The following is a 20,989-nucleotide window of genomic DNA, read 5'->3' as shown; positions in this document are numbered from 1 at the left end:
ATTCATTAACTTATATCTAAAGTGGTAGGTATAGTGGTTGAAGATAGTTGTTGTTGAACCGGGTTGAACTAGGTTCAACATGCCGCCCGCCTTGCAAGGATGCAATTTCAATATTGACAATCTCCAGAGATAGTCCAGCCAAAAATTGTACTCTGCGCAATGGGCATGTTAGAGGAGGTTTGGATCATTCCTGCTCGCAGAATCTTAGGTATATTGTCGTTGGCCAATATGATTTCCACATTGGAAGGCTTGTAGAAGTGAGGGTCAGCTAGATTGGTGAGGTGGTTATAGATACTTTGTAGTTTTGGCGTATCGGTTATCGATGGTAGAGTTGTACGAAAACTCTTTTGTACTAAACCAACTATTTGAATTTTGGCTTGAGCGTCATAGTAAGACTCGAGATTTAACGTACAATATTCCTTATTGTCTCTGCGCGTAGTGCGCAGGTGTAATCGATCCACTAAAGTCTTTAATATCACCGTCTGTGCCTCTCCAGAATTCAGTAGTAGCCTCGCCTTTTCTGGATCGGTTGAGGTCTGGACCCGGGCAAGAGCCGTTGGTAAAAATATGTGGGCTCGAGCTTTGTTGCTCAGCCGTTCCTTAAAATGCGTTCGAGGTCGACCGAACGTAGAGCTGGGTTTAGATTGTGCGCGTCGCTGCGTTTGGTTTCTCTCCTTATAATTCTGCGAACGGGAGCCTGAACCATATCGTTCAGTTGGGTCTGGAGATTTTTTAGATGATTTTAAACGGTGTTGATGTGATGTTTTAGGGGAATCAAGTTTGTCCATATGAACCATGGTATGGTGGTTTAGCCGACAGACCATACATTTATTTCTGGACGGGCACCAGTTGCGTTTGTGTGCTGTACATAGACAGTTAAAACAAAAACCCTTTTCACGTATGACATCTCTGCGTTCTGATACGGTCATTCTTTGGAAAGTTGGGCAGTTTTTTAAGAAATGTCGGTCTTTACAGATGCGACATTTTGGGATGCCAGATTTGGTAAATGAGCTGAAAATGTAAGGGTTATTGGTTATGTGAACAGATTTTGTTGATGCTAATAACTAGATGCAAGGCAGTATACACAGCTTGACTAAGGGGCGTGTCAAGATTCCGTTCTGTGTGCGTATCTCAGCAACACGAACGTTTGAATCCTGACCGGTGAAAACTTTCACCACCCTCCCCAGACACCATTCAGTGGGGGGGAGGTTGTCATCTTTGACAATGACAAAATCGTCTTCGGCTAAGTTCTGTTGAGCGGATTTCCACTTATACCTTCGTTGTAACTCGCACACATACTCATTCTTCCATCTCCTAGCAAACAATAACTGTATATTTTTAAGTCGCTGCCAGCGGTTCATCAATGAAAGGTTATCCGTATTTTTCTCAGGAATTGCCATCAAAGGAGCACCTCTGAGTAAATGGCCAGGAGTCAGAGGAATCAAGTCATTCGGATTCTCACTGATCGGAGAAAGAGGTCTTGAATTCAAAACACTTTCGATTCGGACTAACAGGGTGGAAAACTCTTCAAATGTAAATTTAAGGTTAGGGGCAACTTTCCTCAAATGAGCCTTCATGCGCTTAACTGCAGCCTCCCACAAACCACCCATGTGTGGAGCGTGAGGAGGTATAAAATGCCACGAGAAATTATGCATCCCATACTTTTCGGCAGCGGACTTCTCAGCAACCTTCAAAAATTCTCTATACTGAGCCATAAGCGATCTGCTTGCCCCTACAAAGTTAGTCCCATTGTCAGAGAAAATCTTTTTCGGAAATCCACGTCGTCCGACAAAACGATTAAGGGTGGACAAAAACGCCTCAGACGTCAAGTCAGAACAGACCTCCAGATGAACAGCCCTGGTAGACAAACAAACGAAAATTGCCGCATATCCCTTTTGCAACTTTGCATTCCGCAGTCTAGACGTTTTCAATTCGAAAGGACCTGCAAAGTCCAGTCCGGTGTTGGTAAAGGGTAGGGAGAATGTGCACCGTTCCGAAGGTAAAGCAGCCATCAACTGATTCCTTACTCTGTGTTTATACACGGTGCATATCTTGCAGTTTCGGATACAGAAGCGGATAGCACTTTTCACACGAATTATATAAAATTCCTGCCTAATTGCGCGCAGCATTGTCTGATGTTCAGCATGTAGTAAGATTCTATGAGTATATTCAATGAAAAGTTTGCAAAATCTCGAGTTTTCTGGCAGTATTAAAGGAAATCTTTCATTATAACTCATATCGGAATTAGCCAAGCGGCCGTTAACCCTGAGCAATTTGTTCTCATCGAGGCAAGGGTTAAGCGTTAGAAGTCTGCTTTTAGAACTTATAGGCTGACCAGATTCAAGTGCTCGGTATTCAGCGGGAAAATGTGAAATCTGTGCCAGTTGGATCAGCCTTAACTTGGCGCATGTAATTTCTTGGGGAGTAATAAACCCTTCTTGTACTTTGGTGTCGTTGATTTTTCGGCAATTTCTAACGAATCTTAATATGAAACAAACAACACGAAGTGCTCGGTCAAGAGAAGAGAACCGATCCAAAACATCTTCCAGTTGAATCTGTGTCTGACAGACTGTGATTTTCTTCTCTAGGGCTGGTTCCTTGTATGTGGTTTGTTTCGGCCAAAATTCAGCGGATTTGAGTAACCAGTGAGGACCTTGCCACCATAGAGAATTTTTTTCGAGTTCAGCAGCGGTGCATCCCCGAGTTCCAATATCAGCTGGATTTTCATTGGTTGGAACATGCCTCCAATTCACATTCCCCACGTTGTCTAATATCTCCGAAACTTTGTTTGCCACAAAAGTCTTCCAGTGAAATGGCGGCTTCTGCAACCAGGCCAGCGTTATGGTAGAATCTGACCACAGGTGAATATCAGATACGGTCAAGGGCATATTGCGGCAAACAGACTTCAACAATTTCGAGAGTAAGGCTGCCCCGCATAACTCTAGTTTCGGCAAGCTTATAGTTTTCAATGGCGCAACCTTGCTTTTTGAAACCAATAAAAACGATGTAGTAACATTCTCAGAAGTAGAAAGGACATAAATGCAGGCACAGTATGCTTTTTCCGAGGCATCACAAAATCCATGAATTTGAAATTTGCACTCGGGCGAGTAATGAATCCAACGAGGAACTCTCAGATTCTCAATATCAGAAAAATTCGATATAAATGTATTCCATTTTTCGGAAGAATGTTCTTTGACCTCTTCATCCCAGTCTGTCCCGTCTATCCAAAGTTGTTGCACTAACATTTTTGCCACGACAATAATTGGGGCTAACCAGCCCGCTGGATCGAAAATTTTTGCCACAATGGATAGAATCTTGCGCTTGGTAATAGGTGTGGAGGGAACAGTTATGCTTGATACTTTATAGAAAAATTGATCTGTCATAGCATTCCAGCGAATGCCCAATGTTTTTGTGTCGCTGGCTTCCTCAAATTTAAGGAAATCTTCGGTTAGAAGATCCTCGGGGGGCAAATGTTTCAATATTTGCGGATGATTCGCAGTCATCTTTTTGAAAGGAAATCCTGCAGTGGCCAACAAATCTATCAGTTCCAGGATGTATGACCTGGCTTCAATTACAGTGTGTCCACCGGAAAGTATGTCGTCTACGTAAATTTGGTTTTGTAAAATAGAAGAAGCCGCAGGATGAGTATTTTTTCCATCCTCGCTTAATTGTAACAATGTTCGTATGGCCAAATATGGTGCACAGTTCACACCAAATGTAACAGTTTTCAAGCAATAATCAGAAATTTCTTCAGTTGGGGAAGTTCGAAACAGTATTTTTTGAAACGATCTGTCATTCGAATGAATATAAATTTGGCGGTACATCTTCTCGATGTCGCCGTTAAAAACGTATTTGAAAAAACGCCAGCGAAGAATGACATTCATCAAATCATTCTGTAGTGTTGGACCAGTATATAGAATGTCGTTTAAGGAAATGCCGGTGGAAGTTTTCTTTGAAGCATTGAATACCACTCTAACCTTAGTGGATACACTTTCAGGTCTAACCACAGCATGATGTGGCAAATAGAAAGAACAAAAGCGAGAGTTTTCGCAGATTTCAGTTGGTTGCGTAGGTTCCATATGATCTAATCGTATATATTCAGCTAACACTTTTGTATACTCTGCTTCTAATTCTGGAAATTTCCTCAAAGTCTTCTCCGTACGTAGATATTGTCCTAATGCTGCACGGCGTGAAGATCCCAGTATCACTTCAGATGAAAGCTCCTGTCGGAAAGGCAATCTGACTTCATACTTCCCGTCTGGTAGACGCTTCGTTGTCTTTCGGTAGAACTGTTCACAGTAAGCATCCTCTTCCGTAATAGGAATTGAGGTAGGAACTTCCTCGATTTCCCAGAATCTTCGTAGCTCTTCGTTCAGTGTGTCAGGAGAAGTCACCCAGGTAGCAGACGCGGTTACTGTGCGCGTTCTGAGAGGACCACTAATTAACCAGCCAAATGCGGTCTCTTGCGCCAACAGATCCCCTGAAATGTTAGGTTTAACCCCAGGCCTAATAATGGACGGTAACACGTCACTTCCCAGAAGCATATCTATTGGACCTGGTTTAAAAAATTTCGGATCCGCTAGATCCAGATGGTTCAAACCAGACCAGTCCGAAATTGGTGTAGGAAGACCTGGCATTAAATGCTTCAAACTCGAAACAACAATAACTGATGTGCTCAGTTTAAAATCAGAAGTGCGAGCCTTTAACGTAAGGGAGCATAGCTTGGAGGAGTTTTCGAGTACAGTACCTCCCAGTCCTGAAATCCTCGTAAAGGATTTCTTAGTCGGAATAGACAGTTTGTTAACTATTCTGTTTGATACGAAAGATTCCTGTGATCCTTGGTCCACAAAAGCTCTGATAGTGAACAGAGTACCCAAATGTTCTATGTCGACCAAGGCAGTGGGCAGGACAGTTTCCTCCCCCGATTCTGTGAAATGTGACTGGACATTGTACGTTTCATCATACGCGGCGTCAGATGTCGAAGGCTGGTCCTCGTATTCTGTATCTATATGAAAAGTCTCCGTTCGATATTGAGTAGTTGCGGTTCCTGCCTTTATTGGTCCAGGATTTCGCTCATGGCTTGATGTATTACCGGAGTCAGGATGCAGCACTGTGTGATGTTTCTGTTTGCACTTCTGACATACATTCTCACTTTGACAGCTATTGTCAACATGTCCGTAAGAAAGACAATTTGCACAAATCTTATTTGCAGTCACGAATTTCATCTTTTCATTATGTGGCCAGGACTTAAATGTAGGACAGCCCCGCACTGCATGGTTGAGGCGACAGACTCTACAAGGACGATAAGTGGCATCGGTCTTAGCGTGGAAACTTTGAGTTTTCTGTGTACTGGAAGACGCATTGGAAGGTTTTCTCATATCGGAAATCGATTCCAACATACTCAACCGTCTTGATATGAAGTCATCCAATTGAGACCAACTGGGCATCTGTTTATGATCGTGAATAGAGTTCTCCCAGGCAGCTAAAGTTTCCTCGGGTAGTTTGGAGGAAACCCAAAAAACAAGAAATGGGTCCCATGATAAAACGGAGATGTTATACGTCCTTAGGACTGCAAGACAATTATTCATGGTATATTGCAGATTTCTCAAAGCTTTTCCTCTCTCTGAGGAAACATTCTCGATTTCAAAGATTCTCCGTAGTTGGTGGTTGATGAGGATGCGTTTATTCTCATAACGCAGGCGCAGAGCCTCCCAGGCCAAGTTAAAATTGTCATCGGTTAGAGCGAACTGTTTAACGATCTGATTAGCTTCACCCCGAGTTTTTGCCCTGAGGTGGAACAGCTTCTGAGCAGGGGATAACTTGGGGTGTTTGGTATAAATGGCGGTAAACATGTCTCTGAAACTGGGCCACTTATCGTAGCCGCCACTAAAGCATTCGGTATCACACGGTGGAACTTTCAACGCAAAGCCGTTGTCATTTACTATTCCTGCCTCCGGCATCTCGCGTGGTCTAGCCTTTTCAAGCTTTTGTCGTTCAATCTGAACTAGATCGAGAATCGAAGCTTTACAATTCTTGTACGATTTACATGATTCCAAAAACTTGGCATGAATTGATGCCCGAATAGTTTCAGTGTCTTCCGGTTTCTCGGAAGTCATTTCCGTCTCATAAATCTGGACTAGTTGGCGCCAACGACGCTCCAAATCGTCGAGTTCGACTTGTAGACTGGAAGACGTATGGTCCTCAATGGGAATATCAGCAAAATTTGCACAGAATGTGACCACTTGGTCCGAAAAAAAAAATGAACTTCTGCGAACTCATTTCAATAAATTCAGAAGCGGAATACAGTAAACCTCAATTCACCAAGGAATTAAAACGGGGCGAAAGAAAACAACTAGCAATTCAAGTACCCAAATTTCAAGGTAATTCAATGGCCATACAGATAGTATCCTGATTAAGAGAATGCCAATCAGCTATCCGACTATCCTCTTAAATGTAGCAATAGATGACAGTCCCACAAATGCCTCTGGTACCTAAGGATTGGTGCACGATTCCTAACACGAATGAGAGAGAAGTCGCTGAATTGCTCGGGGAAAGGGAATGTGTCTAGAGTTGGAGAAAACAATGGGCCAGACTTGAAACCGACGTAGGCAATTCCCTTACAACAGGAATAAAAGGGATTCTGAAAATTCCAACTTATTCGTCCGAACCTTTTTCTATATAGGATCCCCACCAAATCCAATGCGACTAAAATCCATATGCGAATCTCGCAATATATATCTCACAATTGTATAACTCTATCAAAATTTTAATAAACCAAAATTCCAAAGATAGATATGAATTCAGAATTTAATATTCAACATAAATATTAGATTTACAGATGACATAAATCCATGCATACATATATAACTCCACTCTCCCTTTCAATCGCAGGTGAGATGGGCATAGAAAGCAATTCCAAAGATCTTTCCTCTCTTAAATTCTTAGGAGGGTAGGAACAAATAAGAAGTCCTAATAGGTTCTCTCCTATAGCCTCATAAAATTTTATTCAGTTATGAAAAGGATGCAGTTTTCCTGGTTTTTCTTCAGATAGAAATTCACAAAATTAATTCCTATAACAGACATTCACGAGCATGCGATACAGTAGGGTAAAATTCCAAAAAATATTAAAATTGTAACAAAGTATTAAAATTGCAACAAATAATAAAATTCCAAAATAATAGATATTTCCGAATATGAAAAAAAAGGAACTCAGTCTTTGTGTATAATCAGTAGGAACGGTTTTCTAGCTCGTCTCTTTTTTAGACACAGAGCTGATATAAACATTCATCAACCTTTCGAATTCCATGCATGAGGTATTTAAGTACAATCAAATAGGTATGTATTCAAATATAAATCTGGATATAATTTCCAATAAATCTCGATATAGATCAGGAGTCTGTATTCCTTAGATTGTGTGATCCATAAAGCTGAGTATTCCTATACGAATATCTTAGAGGGTTTTTTTTCCTTAGCCACCAGAACTAATTCCTCTTTAAACCTACCGCTTTATGTGCATTACTTTTTTTAATTTGGCCTCTTCTACTTTGTCACAAATACATGCACTCACCATACCAATCGCCTTTTTAGAACAGGTTTCAATCACTCCTCCCAGCCTTCGTCTTCGCACTGAACGCCTTCAATACCATGTGAACTCCAACGTGCTTCTTTGCACCATTGACTTTAAATCTTTGCCCAGATTTTAATTCGAATTTGTGCACAAATGATACTCGAATTTTGTTAAAAAATTATCACTTTTTGATAAATCAACTTTCCTTAAACCAAGTGGTCTTAAATCTTATTCGATATTATTAACAAATTCTCCTTCTTTTTTTTTTTTTTTTTTTTTAAAAAATATCACATTCCAATTTCATATTTTCCTCTTATATTCCTGTCATGCCAAATTCATCTTTGTTTAATAACTATTAATATCGTAGAACCAGTATATTTCAACAATGTTTCCTGTAGAAATTTTTCACTTATTTTCAGTTGTTCGATTCCAAATAATTTAAATTCTTGTTGCTGTAAACAATATGCATTCATTACATGCTTCTTCGTACACACTTAGACTAGAATGATAGGTCGATGACAAAATTGCATGTAGCTAACCTGTTCCTCTGATAGTCGAAACAAGTTGTTTGTTGGTGGAGCCAAGAATTTGGAGAGTCAATGCGTCAAAGCATGCGTGGGTGAATCGAATCGATCTTTATCCCTATAAGCGGATAAAAGAGAGTCTCGTAGAGTCAACTGCGATGTCCGGGCGCTGCAGCGGCAATGTGGGTATTTGCAGAACTCGTCGATGTGCCTTTGACTGCGGCGTCGTTGAGATAGCAGTCGCGCCGGTTAGATGAATGTTAGTGATGAGAGCCACTAGATTATGACTCCAAGAGTACATAGAAGTCGATTTTCAAAGAGACAGTTCTGCAGGGAATTTAAGTGCTATGAACTTATGCAGAGTATTCTGTTTCAAGAGTACAGACACTCTTTTCTCATAAAATGCATATGCAAAGTAAGTATTTACAACGAACCATAAAGCAAAGAGAGATGTAAACCAAACTTCGGTCTTCGTCTTTCCCCCTTCCTTCCTTGACGCAATTATTTCAAGGTTATGCCAATAACCATGTAAAATGTAATCATCATGCTCGTGAAGCAATAACGTTATTGTACTTCTCGATCAAATAGTGTCAAAGCGCTTTCGTGAAAAGCAGATCTTGTACAAATCGAATAGACAACAAAAACTCTTACTCTTACAGAAGCTGTGCCAGCTCAAGGCATAAATATGGGGATACCGTGGCAAAATTCCCCAGAGTAGAAACAAAATCTATTTCCTTCAAACAGTTCTCCAAGTAAAAGATTTACTTTCAATCGAAATTCTTACTTAACACAACCCTGTCTGTTCACACACCAAAAACTCTTACATACCTGTTTTCCATAGTAGTCTTTTTAGAATATGCGAAAGGTGTTTGTTTTTTTTTTTTTTTTTTGCGGTGGACGTGATCCGAATTACTTCATTCGCTGATTGAATATCCGGTTCGAAGGACCATGTACAAGTCCAGTAGATCCTTCTGTAAGAAAGTGGACTGTATTTAAATGTAGAGTGAATCTCCCAGACAAGTAGCAGCAGAGGAAAAAACCAAGAAAAGAAAAAGGCCAAGTTTCAGTTTTTTTGGTGTTACAGTGTATTTGGGTGTGTAAGCTCTTACCGCCTTGGATGGTTTTGCACAAGTGTTTTAGGCAGTGTTAAAGGCAGCATGGACATAATTAATGCCTAAACATAAAATTCTATTTCAGCATATGCAATTGATGGGGAAGTGAGACAGATAGGGGTGCAACTTAAATGATTAGGGTAGCCAGGTGTCAGATTGCAATCTGTTATACTAATAATTCATTTCAAAGAACAATTCAGGAATTCATTAACTTATATCTAAAGTGGTAGGTATAGTGGTTGAAGATAGTTGTTGTTGAACCGGGTTGAACTAGGTTCAACACAGAGAGTTATGTGAACTTTACAAATCCTTCCCTTTATTATCAGATTTGTCCAAAATTTAGAACGGTGATTTTTTATAGACCCTTCCACGTCCGTACCTAGTTTGAACAAGGTGGGGCCATAAATCGTTATATATACTACTAACTGAACCGGGACCGCTTCGCAGCGCCTTCTTCAACGCTCTTATACCTTTTATTTGAGCCCTATATTGTAATGGTGAATATAAAAGTCCTGTTTTGGTAAAGTTTTAAGATAAGGACATTTCGCCCCGAATGTGGATATGGAATTTGTGTCATTGAAGCGAAGAGGTAAGATTGACCGCCAATGATGCTACCGCGTGGGTTCAATTCCTGGCGAGAACATTGTTGGTTATAACCTCCTAATGTTGGCGACATTTGTGAGGCACTATGTTATGCATTGAAGTCATGTAAAAACTTCTCCCCTTAGAGGCTATAAGAAGGAGGTCCTTTATCATTGATCTTAAACTTGAATCGGACAGCACATATTGATATGAACGAAGTTTGTAGAGAGTGAGGTGGCGACCCAGAAACTTGGCCCTTAAGGTAAATATAAGTTTTGTGCTATACTCTCAAATACTTTTTATATTAACCTCATATTACCATAGTCGGTAAATAAGTCCTGTTTCATTTGAGCCCTATATTGTCGTGAGGTGGTCTATATATGCATTTGACGGGGAGTGCTTTTTGGGGATGGGATGGTACTTTAGTTTGGGGATGGGATGGTACTTTAGACATTTCGCCCAAATAGGGATATCAAATTCGTGCTCTACTCCCAAATATCATTCATTTAAGCCGAAAATTGGCACGGTATGGTTTGGAGGGTGTTTTAGGACTGGGGATGAGGCTGGCACTCCGCCACTTTTTCCGAAAAATAGGTATCAAATTCGTTATTTACTCCCAAAAACCTATCTTTTGAGCCCCATATTGATATGTTTGAGAAATAAGTTCAGTTTAGAGGGAAATAAGTACAGCTTACCCACAAACACTTGGCTCCAAATACTTTTCATTTGAGTCCCATATTGTCACGATGGGCCACTTAATCTATTTGATGTGTTTTAAGGTGCTTACGCGCCACTTAGATACTTTAACACAATTTTTTAAGTCATTACCCAAATCTACTCCCAAATTGCTTTCATTTGAGTCCCATGTAGCCATGTTCGGCAAATATGCCCATTTGAGTGGTTTTTTTTGGGGGTGGGGACACCTTCCTTTACATGGACTTGATTTTTTGTCATATTCATAATCTACTCCCGAATACTTTTTATTTGAGTCCCATATTGTCATGAACCTCCAATATGTCTGTTTGGGAGAGTTTTGCGGTTGGCGCATATTCGTATTCTACAATCTAATGCCTTTCAATTGATACCCATATTATTCCGATCGGTCCACTTTTGATTTTGGGTGGGGTTTTTGGGGTAAGGGAGAGGGTCAGCCCCTCTTCCGATATCGAAAAATTATGTAGCCTATGTTTCTTTGCATACCAACCAACACAATCTGTGAAAATTTTGAGAAAATCGGCAATCAAACAAACCGGCAATCAATCATTGCAAATTGATTTTTTATGTATATAAGATGGGCTCATAATGCTGTTTTTTCGAAGAATTTTGGCGAAATGTATTTCTTATATATACACTAGGTGGTGGATATCGGCCCGGCCGGATTTAATGCCTTTCTACTTTATTTTTTTTAATTTTTGTTTGTTACTTCATTTATTTTAAAAATATTTTTTCTATTTATTTTTATGGGTTTACCCATTCTAATATATTTTCTTCTCAATAGCAAACATGTTGAACTGAGACGCCTATGACATTGCTTTTTTTTACATCAACTCAAAATGTAAATAAAAACCACGATGCTGCAATAGAAGAAATGCGTGTGTTTTCGTTTTTGTAGTATAATTGGATTGCCCATTTCCGCCTACTGTCAGCATTTGCTGATATCCTGTTCTACTTTTCTAGGGATATACATTCATAAATATGGGACGCAGTACTAGCTAGGGGTTTCACATAAAAGTTAGGTTATTATTAAAAATTCAACAATAGAAAAGACTTTCGTCCCTTCCAGACGGTTTTTCCTTGTAAATTTTTTTAATATTGAATGTAAAGACAAACGAGTTCACACCACCATAATTCTTTTCATTTATACTTTTTATTTCAAATAAGATATACTACTTTGGAGACTTAGAAGCTTAAAAGCTCTGTCAGTCATTCATAAAATGTTTTGTTGCATACCATTTAAAATAAATGAAATTTGAAACTTGGGCTACCAAAAATGTCGAATGTTTAACTATAAATGTGGTGGCATACATTTGTTTGATTTTAGGGGAATAAATTGTCTAAGAAACAGATAAGGTATTTTATTTCTAAGATTAACTTATTGAAAGGGAACCATTTTATATAACCGAATTCGAAAAAGTACCTATGAACCACACTTTTTATTGAAAAGTTGTAAAAGGCATATAAAGGGTGATTTTTTTGCTATTATCTTTTTGGCAACACTGGTTTGGTCTATAATTTAACCATGAATCGTCTTCAAACGAACAATACTTGCAAATTATTAAATTTTATTATCAAGATAAAAGTTCATTTCGCGCTTCTTCCATTCATCGATGACGCCCACTTTTGGCTCAATGGGTACGTAAATAAGAAGAGTGGTTGATTTTGGAGTGAAGATCGGCCAGAAGCATTGCAAGAGCTACCAATGCATCCAAAAAAAGTCACAGTTTGATGCGGTTTATGGGCTGGTGGCATCATTGGACCGTACTTCTTTAAAGATGATGCCAATCGTAACGTAACTGTGAATGGTGGTATTTCACGTTCGGAACCAGTCAATTGGTCAACTACATCATGCGATACAGACAAGCCCGCTTCAATTGACTCATTGGAAGACAACATTGAAGCATTAATTCATGAGATACCGGAAGAAATTTTGGAAAGAGTATGCCAATGGATGGACCATTTGAGGCGCAGTCACGGTCAACATTTGCATGAAATAATCTTCAAACATTAAATTATATGGACCGTACTATCGATTCAAATACAGATTTCATGAATTTTTCTGAATTTTATGTATTTTTCTTTTGAAAAACTGTCCTATAGCTCTTAAAAAATTACCCTTTATATGAATCACAAAATCTTAACAAAAAATCTCGGGGATCAAAGATTTGCTAGCTTTGAAGACATAGAGGTTACATTTAATTATTTTCAAGAGAAATAGGACTCGCCTTAATAGCTGAGCCAAAAGAATTTTGTAAATATTGGAAAAGAAACCGGTAAGAAAAGGCAAAAGTCGAGCGGCGACCCTATAAGTACAAAGTGGGAGTTATATCTATTGTAATTCTAAACTCATTTTGATGGACCTCGGCGGATTTTTTCAGATGTGTTATAAACAATCCGTATCAAATTGCGAGCAGATATGTTAAAACTGTAATAACTACGGTTGACAAATGATAATATTATTGCATATTACCAAGAAACTGACGAACACATATATGGGAGAAATATCTAAATTTGAACCGATTTCGACCAAACTTCCGAGATTATGTGTTAGTCGTCGAGGAAAGCGTTGTACAAATTTTTGGCAAGATTGGTCAATAAATGAGCTTGCAGTGTAATGCGCTTACAGTTTAATGCGCTTGCTATAGAAGTGAAAATCGGGTGATATATAAATCGGATATATATTTGCTGCAATATTTCTCAAAATCGCAGGAATATTTAACATATGGGAGCTATATCTTAATCTGAACCGACTTCAACCAAACTCTATAAATATTGTAGTAATTGTCAAGAAAAGCGTTGTACAAAATTTTGGCACGATTGGTCAATAAATGCGCTTACAGTGGTTCTAGAAGTGAAAATCGGACGATATACATATATGGCACCTAAAGGGTGATTTTTTTGAGGTTAGGATTTTCATGCATTAGTATTTAACAGATCACGTGGGATTTCAGACATGGTGTCAAAGAGAAAGATGCTCAGTATGCTTTGACATTTCATCGTGAATAGACTTATTAACGAGCAACGCTTGCAAATCATTGAATTTTATTACCAAAATCAGTGTCATAAGATAATCCTTTCTGCCAAATTTCGATAGAATCGGTTGAAAAATGACCATTTTATTACACTATTACTGCAAATCGAAAGAACATGTATATGAGAGCTTTATCCAAATCTAAACCGATTTATTCCAATTTCAATAGGCTTCGGCGCTTGGCCGAAAAACATGCCTTTGCCAAATTTTAAGACGATCGGACGAAAATTTCGACCTGTACTTTGTACGCAAATCAACACGGACAAACTGAAAAAAAGAGAGACAGACAGACAGACATAGCTAAATCGAATCAGAAAGTGATTCTGAGTCGATCGGTATACTTATCAATGTGTCTATCTCTCTTCCTTCAGGGAGTAACAAACAAATGCACTAAGTTATAATATCCTGCACCACAATGTCGAATAGGTTATAAAAACTAAAACGGAGTGCGGTTCGGAGTCGAAGCAAGCGAGCTCAACTCTGAACCCAACTCCGACTCCGGCTCAATAGTCCAACTCCGGCCTCAAAATCTCGACTCCGGTCAATTTTGCAGCCGGACGGTGGTCCCATAAAGTATATATTGGGTTGCCCAAAAAATAATTGCGGATTTTTCATATAGTCGGCGTTGATAAATTTTTTCACAGCTTGTGACTTTGTAATTGCATCCTTTCTTCTGTCAGTTATCAGCTGTTACTTTTAGTTCATTCTAAGTTTTATTAAAAATGCATTTACTTTCTTTTAAAAAATCCGCAATTACTTTTTGGGCAACCCAATATATTTTTGATTGTCTTCACATTCTTAGTCGATCTAGCCATGTCCGTCCGTCCGTATGTCGAAATCACGATAGAGGTCGAACGAATGAAGATATCGGTTCGGAGTCGAAGCAAGCATGCTCAACTCCGAACCCAACTCCGACTCCGACTCAATAGTCCGACTCCGACTTCGATTCCGGCTTTAAAAATCTCCTGTCAACTCCGCAGCCATGCCCACCATCATGGGACCGTGGCCCCAAAAATTATATATATTTTTATTGTCTTCACATTCTTACTCGATCTGGCCATATCCGTCCGTACCTGCGTCCAAATCATGATAGCGGTCGAACGAATGAAGACATCTGCTTGAAATTTTGCACAGATGAAGGCCATTGGCGTATAGATGAAGGCCATTGGCAATTGTAAATAGACCATATAGATTTAGATTTGTATATAGCTCCCATATAAACCGATCTCCCGATTTGATATCTTGAGTTCCTGGAAGCTATTGTTGTTATCTGATTTGGCTTTAATTTTACCATGGTAACCATGGTAAGTATGGTTCAAATCGGTGTATAATCTGATATAGCTCTCATCGAAAACGATTTCCGATAAGTCTTATACGGCCCCAAGAAGCTTAAATTTTTGGCTGATTTACACACGAGCCCTTCAACTTTGTCCATTTTTTCAACAATTTTCCAAAGTTATAAAATTTTTATACCCTCCACCATAGGATGGGGGTATACTAATTTCGTCATTCTGTTTGGAACTCCCCGAAATATTCATCTAAGACCCCATAAAGTATATATTCTTGATCGTCATGACATCTTATGTCGATCTATCCATGTCCGTCCGCCTATCTGTCGAAAGCGCGCTAAATTTCGAAGGAATAAAGCTAGCCGCTTGAAATTTTCAACGAATACTTCCTCTTAGTGTAGATCGGTTGGGATTGTAAATGGGCTATATCGGCCCATGTTTTGATCTAGCTGCCATATAAACCGATCTGGGTATTGACTTTTTGAGCCTCTAGAGGGCGCAATTCCTATCCGATTTGGGTGAAATTTTGAACATGATCTTCGTGAGCCCCTAAAGGGCGCAATTCTTATTTGATTTTGATGAAATTTTACACAATGACTTCTACTGTGGTCTCCAACATTCAATTCAATAAGCATAGCAATTCTTTTCTTTTATCCTTTGTTTGGCTAAAAAGAGATACCGGGAAAAGAACTAGAAAAATGCGATCCATATTGGAGGGTATATAAGATTCGGCCCGACCGAACTTAGCACGCTTTTGCTTGTTTCTTCTACGGAATTTAATTTTATTTTTTTTTCTGTCAGCCAACACGCAGGGTATGTCCCCTATGAATGCAGTGCATTGCGTTGGCGAGAGGAAATTAGGAATTGGAGGGGGGAAAGGATGTAGATGTAGGATGTCAAAGTGGGTGGGAAAACATTAGCCGGAAGTCTATTCCACATACGAATGGCTCGGGCGAAATAAGATTTCTCTCTATAATGCATTGTGCGGTCCGCTGGCCAATCAATTACAAACGGCTGTGAGTTCCTGGAATGTCTAGTATCCCTGACATACATCCTTACATCAGGAATAAGAAGACTAAAATCAGACAAACACACACCATGAAAGTACCGATAGAACAGCGACAAACAACCCACATTGCGACGATGATGAAGGGAGGCAATAGAGTTGGATACCCCACTGTCCCCAATCAACGCCATCGCTCTCCTCTGTACATGGTCCAGTAGCTCCAGGGACGATTTTGAAGCTCCAGCCCATACATGTGAGTTGTACTCCATTTTCAGCCTTATGAAAGTGGTGTAGATGTTAAGAAGATCAGACAGAGTGAAATAATTCTTACACCGTTTAAGGAAGCCTAAACACTTGAATGTTTCTTTCGACACTTCAAATACATGTTTAGACCAACGGATATCACTTTGTATTTTCATGCCCAGAACATCAAGAGATTCTGATTACTCAACATCTACAACGTTGATGGACAAAGCAGTACTGAGTCTTTCGTGCATTAAAATTTACTCGATTCATTCGACCCCACTCAGAAATGGCAGGTAAATCCTGGCAGAATGTAACGTCCTTAATCCGCCTTTTTTCCTCAATCTCTCGAAGACTCGGCCTATGGTCAAATGAATACGAATGACAAAGATTACTGTCATCGCAAATGAGTAGATCGGATTCGATGTCTGACCCAACAGATCGTTGATGAAAATTAGAAAAAGAGAAGGAGAAAGAACATAGTCCTAGGGGGACACCTGCGGTCAATTTGTGCTCATTGGATGAGAACCCATCTATAATGACTCGAATAGTGCGATATTTTGCACGATATTGAAGTCTGTTAAGTGATTAAAATAGGGATTTCTTCCATCTTCTACGGTATGATAAAAATACCGATTGACATAGACAAAGGAAATGTACAGACTTATAACAATATGTTCAAAAAAGCTCTAACAGATGGAAGAAATGTCAAATTCTCAATTGTTTACATGTGAGTGAGAAGGGACCTCGGGCGGCATGAAACGGAGAACTTTGCAATTATTTTAACATTTTGAATTTCGAAGTCTATACCTTTCCTTTGTCTACACGAAAGATAACAATTTCTGTTAGTGTACAGAAATGAGGATTTTGAGAATAAAAGCTCTTTTCCTTCTGCTTTCAAAATAAGTTCTGCACTAAACTTGTATACTGGGCAATAGACATGTTGCCGCACAAGCAATGGCTTGCAACAAATTTTGCCATTCTAGGGTCAGTAACATTATTCAACAAAATTAAATTTCTATACAAAAATTTTAATTTTATTTAAAATAAAGAGACTTAGTTTCTTCCCAACGTTGGACTTATTTGCTACGCATTGGATGTGTATGATGATAAAGGTTACATAGCTCACAGCTTTGAATTTTAATAAAAACATGCAAAGGCGTGTTAAGTTTGGCGGGGCGGAATCATATATACACTCCACCTTGGATCGCATTTGTCAAGTTTTTGGAACGGTTTCTCTTTATAGGCAAAAACTTTATTTTACTTTATTCCCACATTAAGTAAGAGAACGATCACTTCTAGTGAGGAAACTCGTTGATACACATTTCCCGGGAAATTCTCGAACGGACAACGTGGCGCCAGAAGAGGTTATCACTGGCATGCATTCGTCAGAGGTTATTAGGGAAATTGTGTCTGAGCCGAAAATCCTTTGGGCGATAAGAAGTTTCGACTCCTTTAAATAGCCAGGCCCTGATGATGTATCATCGGTTGAATTACAAGCTGTGTCTGATAGACTGGTTCCCTGGCTTAGGGAGATATACTCTGCTTGCATCAGAGTCTCATATATACCTGTGGGATGGAGGGACACGAAGGTTATTTCATTCCGAAAGCAGGAAAACCCTGTCACACGAAGGCGAAAGATTTTCGTCCTATTAGTCTGTCATCATTTATCCTGAAGACTCTTGAGAGGTTGATAAAAACGTAACTTAGGGCAAAGACCCCTGGAGATCGCCTGTCTCGGCATGAGCATGCTTATAGTAAAGGCAAATCCACTGAAACAGCCCTTCACGACCTAGTCGGCTACATAGAGGGTTCTCTCACTGTCAAGAAATATACAATGGTAGCATTTCTTGACATTGTAGGTGATTTCAATAATGTAAAACCGACGTCAATCATGAAGAAGTTGGAGTTTCTAGGCATCAACTCTACAGTAAGAAAGTTTATTAAAAACAGACTTGGGATCTATGGATCTAAAAAGATGAAGTCAGCAGAGGAAAATCTCAAGGAGGTGTGCTGTCTCCTCTACTTTGGAATATAGCCATTAACAATATATTGGGTTGCCCAAAAAGTAATTGCGAATTTTTCATATAGTCGGCGTTGACAAATTTTTTCACAGCTTGTGACTCTGCAATTGCATTCTTTTTTCTGTCAGTTATCAGCTGTTGCTTTTAGCTTGCTTTAGAAAAAAGTGTAAAAAAAGTATATTTGATTAAAGTTCATTCTAAGTTTTATTAAAATTGCATTTACTTTCTTTTAAAAAATCCGCAATTACTTTTTGGGCAACCCAATATTATTGTCTCTGGAAGTAAAAAGGTGCAAAAGTGGTCGCGTATGCTGATGACGTGGCAGTTGGGGTTAGGGGAAAGTTTCCCAGCACTCTAAGAGATATACTTCAGGAAGCTAAAGATCTAGAAATCAAGACATATCTAAAAGGTTACCCGTGTATCAAGCGGAAATCCTTGCATTTAAGGAAGTGGTGCAATGGCTAAGTTATAATGTCATAACGACGATTGACATAAATATCTTCTCAAACAGCCAGACAGCCATTAAATCCCTGGAGAATGTATTTCTGAAACAAAAACCTCCCTCGACTGTCGCAGATCTCCCAACGAGATGGATGAAAAGTTGAAAATTCACCTTTTCTGAGTGCTGGGCCACAGAGATAGCCCAGAGAACTGTAAAGCGGACGAGCTTGTGAGACTAGGAACTACCATACACATTCCAGGAAAACTGGAATCTGTGGGTGTGCTTGTTGCGACATGTAAGCTAAGTTTACAAGATCAGGTCCAAAGGACATCGAATGATAGATGGTCACTAAGAGGTGGCTGTGAGCATGTGCCCTAATCTAGTCTTTAAGAGGTTTACCGCTTTGCTGTCAATGGTAAGAACAAACGTCTCAGTCATTGTATCCGTCAGGTCACTGTCATATCGCAAAACATGCTGACAGACTGAAGATTGCCAGTAACGACTTTTGCAGAAGCTGTGAGGGCATCGAAAAAGAACAAACTATAGAACACCTTCTGTGTGTGTGTACCGCACTAGCAGTCAGAAGGAGTTCCACTTTAGGTAATCATTTCTTTGAAAATCTGTCTGATTTAGCTGATGTGAACATTCGCAAGTTGTTGGGCTTTTTAAAGCCATCTGGATGGTTCAAAGGTAAGAACTAGAAGGCATCTTCCTTCTTCTGTTCCTGTGGTATCACAAAAGACCAAAACGTCGAAGTCAGTCTGATGGCAGACTGCGTCTTAAACTTAACCTATCCCTTTCTAATGCTAGCGGTATTTGTGAGGTACCACTTGGTATGGCAGCCATGTAAAAACTTCTCCACAAAGAGGTGTGGAGAAGTTTTCGTTCGGACTCGGCTATAAAAAGGAAGCCCCGTACCACTGAGCTTAAACTTGAATCATTGATATGTGAGAAGTTTGCCCCTGTTCCTTAATGGAATGTTCTTGGGCAAATTTGCATTTGCAATTTGCTGCTCATAAACCGATCTCGCGATTTTAGTTCATCAGACCCTATAGTGGGCATTACTTATCTAATTTGGCTGCAATTATGCTCTATGACCATCAACAAATGTACCAAGTATTGTCCCAATCGGTTCAACCCCTGATATTACTCCCAATAAACCCATCTCCCTAATATAGTTATTGAGCCTTTAGAGGTCACAAATTTTATCAAAGCATATAAAAAAATTCCATGAGGATTTCTTGTTATGACCTCCCATAAACCTTTTTTGGTTTTTGCCTACAAGGAGGAACCGTCCAAAGAATTTGGCAAATGCGATCCATGGTGGTGGAGAACTAAGATTCCTCCCGGTTGAACTTAGCACGTTTTTGCTTGTTTTCTTTACCTGCAATGTGGCACATTTCAAAACAATTAAACCGAAAATTTGTTGTTATAAAAAGTTACCACCGTTTGCATTTCTGTAGACGTTTTTTGTAGCAACTATCGTTTTTGAAATCTATGTGTGTGGGAAGATTTTTCCTCGTCACGGACGACAAACGTGACAAACGTTTTGCTAATACAAGTCTACGTGTTTATTAGCTACCATTTGGTGTCTGCAACTCTATGTGGCCTATATATGAGCAATTGATTGCAAGAAAAAAAATAAATCAAAGTTGGCTATCAAGCGAGGCCGTTTAGCCTTCAGATTCTTGTTCTTTGAATTGACTACAATGCGTGTATAGTTTCGGTCGGCCTACATGACAGTTTGGTGTGGCTTTATTAAGAGGTGGGCGTCGGTCCCCCCGATACAAATGATGGCACAGATGATAATCCCAAATGATTACTCTACGTTGAGTCTTTAGTTGAGTCATTTATTGTCGCGCTCTACATATCTTGCTGAAGGGCTGGACGGACTTGACCTAGATACTTGGAGCCTTATATTAATATCAGATTCGTACTCTACTGTCATAGTCCCATATTGACCCGATCGACCTACATGTCCTTTCAACAGCAGAACACTATGAGCAAAATTTTAAATACGTCGGAGAAAAATTGCGGTTTCCAGGGGCTCAAGAAGTCAAATCGGGAGATCGGTTTATATGGGATCTTTATCAGTTTATATGCCGATTTGGACCGTACGTGACCCAGTTGTTAGAAGTTAAACCAGAACACTATATGCACATTTTTAGCCAAATCGGACAAAAATTGCTGCTTCAAGTGGCTTAAGAAGTCGAATCGGGAGATCAGTTTATATGGGAGCTATATCCAAATCTGAACCGATATGGCCCATTTACAATCCCCATCGACCTACATCAATATTAAGTATCTGTGCAAAATTTCAAGCGACTAGCTTTACGAGTTCGACTGCTATCGTGATTTCAGCAGACGGGCGGACGGACATGGCCAGAACGACTCAGAATTTCGAGACGATCAAGAATATATATAGTGTATGGAGTCTTAGATCAATATTTCG

The 20,989-nt window shown here is 39.5% G+C and overlaps 2 protein-coding genes across 2 annotated transcripts in view; both read right to left on the bottom strand.

Annotated features, from left to right (window-relative positions):
- Positions 1–20,989, bottom strand: part of LOC106092857 (uncharacterized) — a 187,428-nt gene that overhangs the window by 140,529 nt on the left and 25,910 nt on the right. The window lies entirely within an intron of this gene.
- On the bottom strand, positions 108–8,957 carry LOC131996993 (uncharacterized). Its single transcript, XM_059367217.1, has 2 exons — positions 8,920–8,957; positions 108–1,011 (listed from the first exon to the last, which is right to left on the bottom strand). Exons 1-2 carry the CDS (start codon positions 8,928–8,930, stop codon positions 108–110), a joined length of 915 nt encoding a protein of 304 aa, XP_059223200.1. The 5' UTR covers positions 8,931–8,957.

This window comes from Stomoxys calcitrans, chromosome 4 (genome assembly GCF_963082655.1).
Source record: "Stomoxys calcitrans chromosome 4, idStoCalc2.1, whole genome shotgun sequence".
NCBI lineage: Eukaryota > Metazoa > Arthropoda > Insecta > Diptera > Muscidae > Stomoxys > Stomoxys calcitrans.
Note: the sequence above shows the minus strand (reverse complement) of the source record. Positions and strands in the feature narration are given on the sequence as shown.